General features: G+C 38.3%; 1 protein-coding gene across 1 annotated transcript in view; it reads left to right on the forward strand.

The window, feature by feature from the left end:
* The first annotated feature begins 302 nt into the window (after positions 1-302).
* LOC131158135 (nuclear pore complex protein NUP96) overlaps positions 303-14,872 on the forward strand; it is a 50,489-nt gene continuing 35,919 nt past the window's right edge. The window contains exons 1-3 of the mRNA XM_058112772.1: positions 303-531; positions 1,584-4,201; positions 6,941-7,064. Coding sequence (XP_057968755.1) covers positions 501-531; positions 1,584-4,201; positions 6,941-7,064 — 2,773 coding nt within the window. The 5' untranslated portion in view covers positions 303-500. The remainder of the gene's footprint in view (positions 532-1,583; positions 4,202-6,940; positions 7,065-14,872) is intronic.

Raw genomic sequence — 14,872 nt, forward strand, 5'->3', positions numbered from 1 at the left:
TATAATGATTGAATTAATAACTTTTTAAATTATGATTGAAATACTTTATGAAATAATAAATAAAATAATTAATACCGTAAAATATTTGAAATATATAAGAATATGATACATTTTTTTTAAACTTTAATCTATATGATTAAGTTTTATGATTTAATATTCGGTATATTATTTATAATCTTATAATTTAATGATATTATTTAATAATAATTTCTGAAAGCATAGCCTGTGCTGTTTCCACTAGAACCAATTCACTAATCTTAACAAAATTGAATTTATAATAAATTTAAAATATTAACTGAACAATGGACTCAATGCTCCTTTAGTCCTTTCGCTTTCTGCGGACTCTTGTCCTTGTCTCTCTCTCTCTCTCTCACATCGACGCGCGCGCAATGGATTGGCACTGAATCCTCAAGATTTGAAGAGAAGTTGATTCTCGGTCAAAGCGAAAAACCCTAAACCTTTCACTCTCATTACCTCTTGTTGTAGTCAGCTCTTCCACTATGGTATCTCCTCCTCCCTGTCTAGTTCCAGGTAACTATTATAGCTCTCACGAACATTCTCAATGAACTGTGCTTTGTCATTTTTTTTTTTGGAATTATGTCTATAATGTTCTCTTTATCGTTTTTGGATTTTGGATATCGAATTCCATACCTTTGCGGGAATTGCTGCTCCCTTAGGGTTCAGTGGCTGTTTGCTTGTGAAAACTGAAAAATGCTTTTCTTGGTCTGAAGAGCCGAAAATCAAGCATTTTAAGCTACTGAAAGGCAAAATGTAGCTAGCTGAAAGATGTATGAATTTCCGTGTGTTTATTGCCTGGGTTTTTGGTTTTGACTTTTAGTTGATTTATAGCGTTTGGAACTCTATCACGGGGGTGTACAAGCATTTAGCTTCAAGGATTTGAACTTTAGTTGTTTCTTGGAGAAAGGTAATTGAAAGTATATGGGTTCATCTGGGCTATGAAATTTTAAACTGGTATAATTTGAATTATTTTAAGTTAAGATAGGACAAAAAAGGAAGTACTCGTGAATGGTGACCAACAAATATGAAAAAAATGCTATAGCACCGATTTTTTTTAAAAACAAAATAATAAATAGTTTAGAATTGGTTTTCTAGAAATATGGGGAGTGTCTTCATTTTTAAATGCTGTTTAATAGAAGGTGGCTGGGAACAAGTCTACAGAAAAATTACAACTCATTCTCTGAAGTGTTGAAATTTCCAGAATTATGAAATATGACCTGACAAATAGGTTTTGATTTCATCACCTGAACCAAACATGCTTTAGTCTTTCTTTTATGTGTCTTGTGGCCTGGGAAATGCCCTTTTTTGGTGACCAAAATATTTGTTGGGGTGGGTTGTGGCAATGGTAGGATAAAAGTGATTTTTGAGGTAATAGGGAATGAAATATGCAGGTTCTCAAATGCATTGATTTTCTTGAGTTGGTGAGTAAACATTTTCTTTGTTTACTAGGATGATAGGGTCAGAGGGGAAGTAATTGTTTGTCTGAGGAATTTGCATTCCTGTGTTTTCTTTTCATTTGATTTGAGTATTTTGATGAGAATCCATGCTACATTTTCTGTTATCAGGAACTTTCCCTGAACTTCGCAGTGCAATGAATGACATTTCATCTTGTAGTGCTTGTGGATTGGAATCTGATGCAAGAACTTATGGCTTGTTGAATACACCTCAATTCAAGAAGAGAAGGATTTCTGTGAATTCAGATCCTTCTTCTTCTCAGCTTTTGAGAGAGATTGAAGCTTCCTTGCCTACTTTACAATCACATGATTATTTTATGGAACCTTCTCTGAAGGACTTAACTGCTCTGGAACTGATGGATCCTGGTTATTGCAGCCGAGTTAAGGATTTAATGGTTGGAAGGTTTGGCTATGGATGTGTTAAGTTTCTTGGGGAGACTGATGTTAGATGGCTTGATTTGGATGGAATTGTCAAGTTTGGTAGGCATGAGGTAGTTGTATATCAAGAAGAAAGTGCCAAGCCTGTGGTTGGTCAGGGCCTTAACAAGGCTGCTGTGGTGACTCTATTACTACAAATAAAGTCATCAGATTTTAAAGAGCAGCAAGTAAATAATATTGTGAAGAAATTGAGGCTCAGCACCATGAGACAGGGAGCACGCTTCATATCATATGACCCATTGAGTGGTGAATGGAAATTCTCAGTTAACCATTTCAGCAGGTTTGGATTGAGTGAGGATGAAGAAGAAGATATTGCAATGGATGACATGAATGCTGTTCAACAGCCTTTGGAGGTGAATGGTTCTGGTGAGGTTTCTGATATTGATGAAGAAACCTCAGGCAATCCAAATGGACCTGTGCTTGCTCATTCTCTTCCTGCTCATCTTGGCCTTGATCCCATTAAGATGAGGGAAATGAGAATGTTGATGTTTCCTGTAGAGGAAGAAGAATCTGAGGATATCAATGGCATACCTCTGCAGCAAAAACTTTCCTCAGGTAAGGAACACATTAGACCTTTGCAATATTTTACTAAGAGGATGAACCATAGATCCAGTCCACCAGTTGTGAGAAAAACTCCACTAGCTCTGATTGAGTACAATCCTAGTAGTTTTGATTCTAGCTTGCCTGGAACTATTTTATTGACCCAACAAAATAAAGGAATGCCTCTAAAAGCAACCAAAGTTGAAGGTTTCAAGCTGGACCTGAAACATCAGACACCAATTACTGGAAGCCATTCTCGCAACATAGTAGATGCAGCTTTGTTCATGGGCAGGTCATTTCGTGTAGGGTGGGGACCAAATGGCATGCTTGTTCACACTGGTACTTGTGTAGGTAGTAACGATCCTCAGAAGATATTATCTTCTGTAATCAATTTGGAGAAGGTTGCGATCGATAATGTTGTGAGAGATGAAAATAACAAGGTGAGGGAGGAACTTGTTGATTTGTGTTTTGATTCTCCATTAAATCGTCACAAGGCTATAAATTATGAAACAAAAGAAGTTGAGGTTGGTTCCTTCAAACTCAGGCTTCAAAAACTTGTCACTGATCGTCTAATGCTCTCGGAGATTTGCCGAAGTTATATAGGAATTATTGAGAAGCAACTTGAGATTCCTGGTTTATCTTCCTCTGCTCGTGTGATTTTGATGCACCAGGTAATGGTCTGGGAATTAATTAAAGTTCTTTTTTCTGTTAGGGAGATCAGCGGGCATTCAAAATCTGTGGCAGCCGACAATGAAGAAGACATGATGCATGATAGGAAGGAATATTCTCCAGAAGTTGATATGGAAGCACTCCCCTTTATTCGGAGGGCAGAGTTCAGTTATTGGTTGCAAGAGAGTGTGTGCCACCGGGTACAGGATGAAGTAAGCTTATTAAATGAGTCTGGTGATTTAGAGCACATATTCTTACTCCTTACTGGACGACAGTTGGATGCTGCTGTTGAACTGGCTGCTTCTAGAGGAGATGTGAGATTGGCTTGTTTGTTGGGTCAGACTGGCGGGTCCACAGTTAATCGATCTGACGTTGCACAGCAACTTGATCTTTGGAAAACTAAAGGGCTGGACTTCAGTTTCATTGAGAAAGACAGGTTAAGAATTTATGAGTTGCTTGCTGGTAATATTCATGCAGCTTTGCATGATGTCAAAATTGACTGGAAAAGGTTTCTAGGGTCATTAATGTGGTATCAGCTGCCACCAGACACTTCATTGCCGGCTGTTTTCTGCACTTATCAACACCTGCTCGATGATGGGAAGGCCCCGTATCCTGTTCCGATCTATATTGATGAAGGCCTGGTGGAAGAGACCATGAATTGTAGTGCAGAAGAACGATTCGATCTTGCTTATTATCTTATGCTTCTCCATTCCAGTGAAGAGAGAGAAAATTTTAGCCTTTTAAAGACCATGTTCAGTGCCTTCGCGTCAACACATGATCCACTTGACTACCATATGATTTGGCATCAGCGTGCAGTGTTGGAAGCAATAGGTGCTTTCACTTCTAACGATCTTCATGTGCTTGACATGGGAATTATTTCCCAGCTGCTGTGTCTGGGCCAGTGCCATTGGGCCATCTATGTGGTTCTTCACATGCCCCTCCATGATGATTTTCCATACCTCCACACTTCTCTTATTAGGGAGATCTTGTTCCAGTATTGTGAATCTTGGAGTTTGCAAGATGTGCAGCGTCAGTTTATTGAGGATTTGGGTATTCCATTGGCATGGTTGCATGAGGCTATGGTAAGTCATTGGTTATTGTTTTAGATTAACTTTACATATTGTTATTCGTGTTAGTCAGATGCTGCAAAATAAGGATCTTATCAGTGCTGGCTGAGACACTTTTATCCTATTTCAATGGGGTAACCTGATCTTCCAGTTAGTGGTTGTAATTTTTTATATGACAAAAAGAAATTTCAATAAAGAAAAGGGGAGAGAATACAAGCTAAAGGAGGACCAGAACTCCAAATTTAAAAAGAAAATAAATTGAGCAGGAGAAATAAACTAGAACAACGTATCCAGGAAGCCCTTCTTCAAAGTTTTTCCATTATAATTTATAGAGCACTTTTGGCTATCTAACTCCTGCTCAAACTTTTATCTTCTCACTCATTGTGCCATCCAATCTAACTTAGCATAGTCTTACCAAAAGAATTTGTGCTGTGATATCTGTTGCACTAACCTCCTTCTGTGGATAAACATGAGTGGGTAAAATGCCATTGCCTTTGAGATCATCCTGACCATTAGGTGCGTTAAAAATGACGGTGCCCCTTCCGAATCAACTGTAGGAAGCTCTGATGCATGAAAATATCATGATTATTGTCTACATAATTTGAAGAATCTAAGTTGCGCCTTATTGTTTGCAATTTTGTTGAATAATAAATAGCCATCACATCTCAAACTCACTTTCAAACTCGTCGCTCTCATCTGACTCTATCACCACATTCCTTCTCCCCCCCATTAAAGATCTGTCTTCTCAACGCTTCTGCTCAGAGCCACTATATGTATCCATTGGTCTTTGAACAAGGGAAAATCTTTCAGCACTTTTCTTTTAAGAGGTCCAGTATTTTAGAAAGTAACTCAGGGTGAAGATGTTGCTCTGCATCCAGATGAAAATCCGAACCTTGAAAGGACCCTTTAGCCTTCCAAATGATGTGGCTCCAAGGGAAAAAGTGGGGGAATGAGATTTAAGGAGGTGAAGGAAGAAAGATTTAGCAGAATAGAGGCCTGAAGAATCATCCTCCTGAGCCCTCTCATCTCCCCTGTTGATCGGAACAAACTGGTCCAAGGGATAGTAAGATGGAAAGCACTTTGTGCTGCTGCCTGGCGTGGTTAGGGATTGGAAGACAGCATTATTGTAATTCTTGGTTTGTTTCTTTTGTCTACTTTTGTTCTTTGGAGGATATCTTGTTCTCCCCACCTATTGTACCCTTTTGGACAGCTGTTAATACATTTTTCCTTGTAAAAAATATAAGAGAGATCTCATGGCTCAACCCCAGACTGCATCTCTCCCATTTGAGAGGTTGCCTTGTGTGATCCCGCTGGCAACAACTGCTTGTCAGTGCTCATGCGAACATCTCTTGCATCTGATTTTCCTGATCCTTCCTATTTGTACCAGTTTAAGATTTAACCAACATATTGGGAAGGTCAGCCCCCCTTACCTGAGAAGACCATTGACATGAAGAGATCTGTAGCACATCTTCTTTCAGCTTGGAAGGTAGCTTCTGTGTTTCATGCCTCAGGTGATTAGTATTGTCACCTGCTCTTTGCTAATGAGAGTTTAGAGGGAACCTGCAGCACATTAAGATGATCAGTGACCCTTGCCGGAGTAGTAGCCTTCGGAACAAAATATCCCTGTTTCTTTGCTTGTTGCTGTTGAGTTGGGGGTGAATGCCACAATTTTTTTCTTGGTTGGCCGTTGAGCTATTTTTGTTGATGGACCAACAAACCATCTGAGTCATGGACTTGCTTAACAACCCATTACGTGTTATCCTCGGACTGACTCAAATTAATATGTTGGGTTTGAACTGCACTAAAATTCTGGTTTTGCAAACCTTTGTCTTGATTTAACTTTTCAGAGGGTTCATAGACATGCGTTAAGACTGGGCTAGGCTGAAGATTTTAAAAAGTCAAGGCCTGGCCCAAATCCAAAACTAATTGTAGACTGGGCCCATTCCTCAGGTGATGTTTTCCTTTTCCTGTGACTTTTTGCTAGCTTATACTGCAAACGTTAGCTAGTAAAATCCCATCTGCAGCTGGAGGGCTGTTGCTCTTGTTGGAGAAGGATCCCCAGCAAAAGCCATTTGGGCACCACATGAATTGCAGCATGAAACCCAACTCTCAGATTCGCTGCTCACAGCCATGTCTTTCCAACTTCTCTGAATCCTCTTCGAACCTGAGTGCACTATCGAATCTTTAAAACCCTCCTCTAATTTCAACGCCTGCATAGGGATGCCACTATTCTACATTTGTACCTCCAGGCTCAAAAATTGAATACCTTTTTTCCATTTAAACTCAGGCCACATCAAGAAACACTACTCTATTATTATGTTGCCTCCACACTCAATACAAAAATTTTGCTCATGATTGCTAATGTTAAACCTTAGAAATGCAGATGACAAACAATTGCACACCATTGGCTTCTTCTACTGGGATATTAGTCCATAGATTTCATGCCTCTCCTCTCTGTACCACATGCACCCCCATTGTTTATTTTCTCAAACTGCAGTTTGAAAGATTTTTCATCAATCTCAAACTGACATGATTTCTCCCTATACAGCATATGAAAGAAGCCATAGATGAGGCTAAGCAAAAGGGAGATTGTAGATTTGGTTGTTTTCTTTTGTTGGAATAAGAAAATTAAAGTTTCCGCTGTCAAATACTTCCCAACTGATGGAGCTTGGGAGATTGATTTGGAGCTCTGTTTCTCTTATTAGTATCTCATTTTTTCCCAAGCTAAATAAATAGTGTTCTGTGCCATTGCAGGCAGTTTATTACAATTATTATGGTGATCTACCGAAGGCCATGGAACATTTTCTTGAATGTGCAAATTGGCAGAAAGCTCACTCAATTTTTGTGACTTCAGTTGCACATTCATTGTTCTTATCAGGTAAATATCTAGTGTTACCAGTTAAATAATATTTATGTGCCTTACCTTGTTGATTACCTCTTGTTGTTGAGAACAATATGATGGCAATCATTTTATTTAGTGCTTTATGCTTTATAAAGGAACTTCTGCCAGAAAAAAAGACAATGATGCTCTTAGAGTTGAGTCACCTTAATATTGATATTTAATTATTTATTGACATGAATTAAATTAGAGAGCCTTGTTGGAACATTATAAGAATTGTCTTCGTAAAATTTCACATGAGTGTTTCTAATGAAGCCATATGTGGAAGATGGAGGACCATGAATTGATAAGTCATGTGCTTCTACAATTTGTGATGTTTGTGGCAAGAAGCAGGATATTTTTTCTATGATACTGTGGTATTTCTAACTTGGTAGGATTTAGCACTTAACTGTATTTTGATGAATTGTTTTATGGTTGATTTCATTTGAAACCTTTGTTGCTTTTTTAGAAGATCCAACTTTTCAATATCTAAATGTTTTTAGAAGGAGGTAAACTAGAACATATTAGCTCAAAAGGGGATACAGTACAAAATATCAACTCACAGAGCAAAGTACAACTCAAAACCTTCTAAATCTCCTTAGTCCAAAAATCCTACACTTCACATCCTCCACAATGCAAAAAAAAAAAAAGAGAGTAAAAAATAAAAATCCAGTGTCACAATTCAAAACAATATTTTCAAAAATTCTCTTGTTTCTACTCCTTCAGATATGGTAGACACTAGAAGCAAAGGAAATGAACCACAAATCAGAATAAGGCCCAGAACTTAGAGCAACAAGCCTTTCCAGTTCCTTCTCTCAGATGACAGCAGGCCTAGGAATATAAAGACACTCTGCCACTTCCCCATAAATCTCTTGTGAGTAGGTACAGTGAAAGAAAAGATGATTTCTTGATTCAAAATCAGTCTGGCCTAAAGGGCAGTGCTGTTTCCTTTCAGGAGCCCATTTAGCTACATTATCTGTGGCCTTTAGCTTATTCCAAACAGCTAGCCAAAGAATGAAAGCATGCCATGGGATACAATGCTTGAACAGGAGGACTTTGCACCAAGGGACAATAGGAATTTTTTTTCCCTCTTACGATGTCCCAGGCAGCCACCAATTTCAGAGGAGTTAGGACAATCTCCCCAGGATTATGTCTAAATCTGAAACCAAAGGATAAAAATCGAGAGCCTCCTTAATGGCTTGGACAGAAGTAGACATTCTCCTGGGTCAAGACCAATTCTCATTACTGAGATGCTACTTACCTTCGCTCCCATAGGAAGAAATAACTCCTTATGAATATTAGAGCCAAATCTTTCAACAAGGGGGCCAAATATAATCTAGATGTTATTTTGATTCAAAGCATAAGTTGGTCCCTATAATCTAGGTAAAAACTACTATGGTTCTGATATTTCCAATTGATCCATAAAAAACCTGTGCTTGTTGAGCAGATCCTATTTTCAACCTGTCTAAGGATAAAAACCAAAGGATAAAAATTGAGAGCCTCCTTAATGGCTTGGACAGAAGTAGACATTCTCCTGGGTCAAGACCAAGTCTTATTACTAATGATGCTACTTACCTTTGCTTCCATAGGAAGAAATAACTCCTTATGAATATTAGAGCCAAATCTTTCAACAAGGGGGCCAAATATAATCTAGGTGTTATTTTGATTCAAAGCATAAGTTGGTCCCTATAATCTAGGTAAAAACTACTAAGGTTCTGATATTTCCAATTGATCCATAAAAAACCTGTGCTTTTTGAGCAGATCCTATTTTCAACCTGTCAAAGTCTTGATCAGATCAAAATTAGCAAGTGAGAGACCCTAACTGTGTCAGTTGGAAGCATATGAAGCAAAATAGGTTTTACACTTTTACATAAAATTGTAGGGACTAATCTATGATTTCAATTATTTTTTACAAATGATGCATTTGTCAATTTCTACAACTGACTAGGGCTGGCGGTTTGAAATATGAGTATGAAGATTTTTTGGTTTTTCAAACAATAGAATTAATGATTATTTTAGTTGAGGTTGTAGGAGAGTGCATAGTTTGATTGTTGTTGGGATAGGTTATGATGACCTTGTTTTAAAGTAGTTGATTATAATATTGAGGATCAAGAGGAAACATATATTGAAGCTATAGGGTACATGAGCATCCAAATGGAAGAAGTAGCTTATGCTTTTGAGAAATCATGAAGTGTGCTTGGAGCAATCTAAAGTGAGGGTGCACATTTTAAAATAAAGCTGAAATTCATGCTTAATGAATTGCTTCAAATACTTGTATGGGAAGCATGCAATGTTCTTATTATTTTTTGATTCGAAAAAAAAGAGAAAGTACAAAAAAGGAGCATGAGGAATCTTCCTTAGAAAATAAAAGAATTAAAGAAGAAATATGTCAAACCATTGCTGTCGCCAATGACTCTGTAAGGGGGTGTTTGTTTGTGCAGAACCAGTTCACTGAATGGGCTTTTAATTATGAGACTTGTTATATTTGATTGGACATCTGAATCTTCTCTTAATCCCTCTCGTTTGTTCAGTGCCCATTCTATTGCTGAAAGGCATTCAAAGGCATATGAGAGCATCATGATTGCAGCTCTCATCAGTAATCTCATCTTCTGGGCCCACCGCTGTCCACCCATTGCCAGATTGCCTCCGCCATCTCCTCCCATGACAGCCTCTCATAATAGGCAAGGACACCTGCAGCCACCATTGCCCCTGCCATTGCCTCCCATCATAATAGATGGAATTTCTTTAATTGATTAGATTCATTTTTTTTAAAGTGATTTGATAAATCTGAATTTGGGGGAGATGTCATTTTAATGTATTTTTTTAATGAATTTATAATTTTAAAAAATTATATATTCAGATGTTTGGCATTTACTTTTAGTGTTAAGGGGTTCAATCAAGCTCTAATTTGGCCTGAAGTCTGAAAAATATTATTACCACCTCCGATATAGTTAGTATTCAATCACATGTGATTCTAAAGCAATGAAATTTTAATGGAAGTAATTTGTTTAATATGTGGGGTTGTGTTTAAATTGGATTTTGGAAAGGCTTATGATCAAGTCAATTGGAATTTCCTAGATAGGGTAATGGAGAGGAAGGATACTTGTCTAATGCTTCCTTTTCTATCATTATTTATGGAGAACTTAAGTCATGGTTTAGGGCCTTAAAGGGTGTTAAACAAAGGAGTCCACTTTCTGTGCTTGATTCATTGGGTAGATTGATTTATAGGGCTGTGGATGAAGGACTTGTAAGAGGAATTGGAATCTTGAGTGAGAGGGTTATGGTGCCTCACCTTCAATTTGCTTTGGTGGTGACTTTTTTTTTTTTCTTAGGGGATTATAAGGAGTCTTTTTTAAATGTGCTCACCATTATAACCTTTTGAGCTTGTCTAAAGTTTAAAATTAAATTTAAGGATGTGAGTTTCTAGATCTATGGAGTAGGCTTCTTTAGTTCATTGTGGTATCTTAGATTGGCATTTGACTTATTTAGTGTTTTCTTTGGGTTGAAATCTTAGGTTGGTTGTTTTTTGGGCTCCTGTGGTGGAGAAGGTGGCTAATTGCCTAGGTCGGTGGAAGCTTGGAAAAGTGGTCCTCTCAGGCTTGTCTCCTTGTGTCCCTCTTTATTTTGTCCATTTTTATAGGACTTGCAGGTGTGGCTAGGACTATTGAGGGGTGTCATTAGAGATTTTATTTGGTTTAGGGTTGGTAAAAGAAAGACATTTGGTAATTTGGGAGGCGGTATATATGTCAAAAAATTTGGGCTGGGGGGGGGGGGGGGGGGGGAAGGGTTGGGGCTTGGTAAGTTTGGTGTCCAAAAGCATTTTGCTTTGATGGGTAAATGCCTAAATGGTGATGGAGGTTCCCTTAGAGGTGAACTCCCTTTGGCAAAAAAATGATTAAAAGTAAATTTGGCATGCAAGTGAATGGGTGGGATGCAAGCGTGGGACTAGGATGTTCTTTTTTAGAGTTCTTGGAGGTGTAAATTACAGCTTTGCCCACCTTTTTATTCCTTTTTCCAAATAGGTGGTGTGTAATGGACTTCTCAATTGTTTTTGGGAAGAACCATGGGTGGGTGATTCAACAGTTCTCATTTCTTTTCCTAGCTTGTATTGTCTTTCTTAGTTGCAGAATGCGGTTATTTCTTCGTTCTTTTGTGGGATTTCCATTTTTGTAGGTCTCTTAATGATAGGGAGGTGGAGGAACTATCATCTTTGCTGTGTTTGTTGGACGGCTTCCCTGCTTCCAATAGGGAGGATGTGTGGAAGTGGATGCTGGATTCTTGGGAATATTTTTCTTGTAGATCTTTCTTTGAGTTTTTGTCCAGGAGAACATGACCTTTACACTTTATCATGGTATTTAGAAGGCCAACATTGCCTCTAAAATTAAGGATTTTACTTGGTTGATTTTTCTAAATAGAATTGACTCTAACAATTTGTTGCAGAGTAGTAGGCGTTTTAAAGCTTTATCTCTTGATGTGTCTTCTTTGTTTTCATAGTTCTGAATGCACTGCTCTTTCTCATGGAGGATATGGAACAAGTTACTTGGTGTTCTTAGGAAAAAATGGATTTATTCAGACTAGGAAACTGCATAGTAATTATGTTAGTGGACAGGTGTTGGGCATTTCAGCGTAGATTTCCCAATTTAATTTGAATCAAATCTAATAGAGGGTTCAATAAGTTAAAACACAGGATTCAGTGGAGGATTACTGAAGAACTTTATGGTGCTGTGCAGTTTTTGCAATTCTGTGGACGCTTTGGCTTGAGAAGAATGCTAGAACCTTCAAGGGTCAATCTAGCTCTCCTAGCTTACTATGGGATAGAGTGGTGTTTTTGGCATCTTTATGGCCTATTTCTTTCAGTTTTTTCTGGGAGCTGTCTTTGTCTGACCTTCATATAGATTAGGGGGCAGTTCTGGCTTAGTTTGTATTAGTTGCACTGCTCATGTTGTTTTTTGGAGGTAATCATTCTCATAATATCATTCTCTTTTTGTTAATAACATTTTCTCTTAATAAAAAAAAGGTATCATATCCTAATTTGAAATTCAAGGAATATTCTAGTGTATATCCAAAATTTTAAATCCCCTTCCAATTTCATTGGAGATAATAATTAAATGCAGATGGGTATGTTCTCAAAGTATTGCAATCCCATATTTATCTAAATGGATTCCAAATGAGAGATTAAAGCTAGGAAATATTTCGGTTGAAAATATCTTGAAATTTTGTATTGCTAGCTTGTATTTGCAACAAGTTATTTGTGTTGATTTTATTGAGCACAATCAGCAAAAGTGAATACAAAAGCCTGTTTCCACCACATATTTAATGTGAGGAGTAAATAAGGGATAGATTTGAGAAATAGATCACCATGGGCTCTCCAATGAACTTTGCTAACTAACATTGGTACCCCACCCATTCTCAACCAACCCATATGTCTAATCACTCTATGCCAAAGGAAATGATCTTCTAGGGGAAAGCGCTTTAACCGTTTAGCTAAGAGAGCGATGCTTTTAGACCCCAATTATCCATGACCCAGCCTTCCCTCCGATTTAGATCTGCAAACCTCTTCCCACCTTACTAAATGATATCTAAGACCTCTAGACCACAGGTCCACAAGAAATCTCCCCTAATTTTCTCAATCTTATTAGCAGTCCCAATGGACCTCTAAAAACAGGCAAGAAGCATAATGGGATACTCGATAGACAGGCTTGGATAAGGGTGATTCTACTCCCAAAGGAAAAAAGTGCTACCTTCCAACCGTCAAGCCTCTTGGCCACCCTCTCCACTACTGGATTCCAAAACTCCACACATCTAGTATTACCCCCCAAAGGGACTCGTAAATAAGTCAAAGGCCACTCCAAAAGACCACAACCCACAACAAAAGATTGCTTCCTAACTCTTTCAACCGGCACATTAATATTTGCTAAACCACTTTTCCCTTTATTTGTTTTAAGCCTCAATACCCTCTCAAAGACTTTGGGGATACCTAAAATACAACTGAATGAAGGGTTATGATCCTCTAAAAAGAAAATAGTATCATCTGCAAACTGAAGATGAGAGACCGCCACTCCCTCTCTTCCCACTTTAAACCCCTTCTCCAACCCCCTATTCCCTACCCTATCTACCATTCTACTCAACACATCAGCTACTAGAACAAACAGAGAGAGGGAAAGAGGATCAGCTTGTCTAATACTCATCGAAGCCCTAAACCAAGAATAAGGTACCTCATTCACTACTTCTGAGAACCACACATTAGACAAACAATCCCCTAACCACCTGTGCCAAGGCTCATCAACACCCTTGCTCACAAATATTTTATATAAAAAACTTGAACTAACTCTATTATAGGTCTTCTTAAAATCCAATTAAAAATGAATCCCCTGTTCTTCCTCCTACGAATATCCTCCATGACCTCATTAGCCACCAAAAGCACTCTGAGCTATCAAGCACTGACTCAACCTACTAGTTAGAGCTTTGGTGATGATCTTGTAAACACTAGAGACTAAACTAATAGGTTTGAAGTCCTCTACCTTAATGGATTTAGATTTCCTAGGCACGAGATTTATAGAAGTGGAATTACTGCTCTTGCTCAGGATCCTGTTTGTATAAAATTCAACAAAAACTTTAAGCAAGTCATCCTTAATAATATCCTAGCAATCTTGAAAAAGGTCAAATTAAAATCATCTGGACCGGGAGCCTTATCCCTCTACATCTTGAAAACTACCCCCCTCACCTCCTCATCAAAAAGTCTATCCACAACATTTGATCTCTAGAAATGGGATTCCACTGTAATGCCTCAACCATTGTCTATGATCCTCTTCCTCAGAATAAAATATTTTCAAAAAGATCAAAGATCTCGGAAGTAATCCTACTGGGACCTTTAATAATTCTCTCTCCTCCCCCCCCCCCCCCCCAAAAGTTTGTTAGAATCAAGATTCTAAGTGGGATTGTTGGAGGGGTCTGCAGGATTGAATTGTAGAATCGGATCGAGAATCGTAAGATTCTACTTTCAATGTAAAATAAATATTAAAAAATTATACATATGGAACTTTATGACAAGTCTGAAGACTAAAAACTTGGTCAGTAACTAGTATAAGAAGTTAAAAATACAATAAAAATTTCAAAAAATAAAAAGGAAAAAAACAAGAAGAGCAAGAAAAGAAGGAGGAGGAGGAAAATAGTGCTCACTGTTGAGTTGTTTCAAGAAGCAGATCTGTTTCGAAATATACCTCTGCAGCTCTGCTGGGCCTGCTGGCTTGGCTCTTTTCTTGGCTGCTGCTGATGAAACAAGAACTCTGTGCTGAAGAGGACTGAGGTGTTCTTGTCGAACACCAAAGTAGGAAGAGGACTGAGTACTACGTTCTTCTCGAACCCCAAGAACTCCGGTTGTTGAACACCAAAGAACTGCTGAACAAACAGCAAGACTGCTGGCTGGTGCTGATCAAACACCAGTCATCAGATGGCGGGCTCTCTGGTTGTTAAACAGGAGAGAGATTCAGGTGCTGGGTTGCTGAACTTCAATGGGGAGTCGAGGACTGAGGTGTCGAACTCCAGGGAAGTTAGGTGCAGATTCTGCTGAATCTGTTCATAGATGGGAGGCTGGGAGCTAGTTTGCCCCAGTTATTGAAGACTTTGGACCAACATAAACCTTTTGGGGCCTTTGGGCCAATAAAAACATGTATTGGGCAATATTATTGAAGCCCAAAAAAGGATTAAAAAAACCCAATCCAGGTAAAAAAGTAGGATCCATACAATTCTACTAACGATTCTATGATTCTACCAATTCTTTTATGATTCTACCACGATTCTACTTGATT

Source organism: Malania oleifera, chromosome 6, assembly GCF_029873635.1.
Source record: "Malania oleifera isolate guangnan ecotype guangnan chromosome 6, ASM2987363v1, whole genome shotgun sequence".
Taxonomy (NCBI): domain Eukaryota; kingdom Viridiplantae; phylum Streptophyta; class Magnoliopsida; order Santalales; family Ximeniaceae; genus Malania; species Malania oleifera.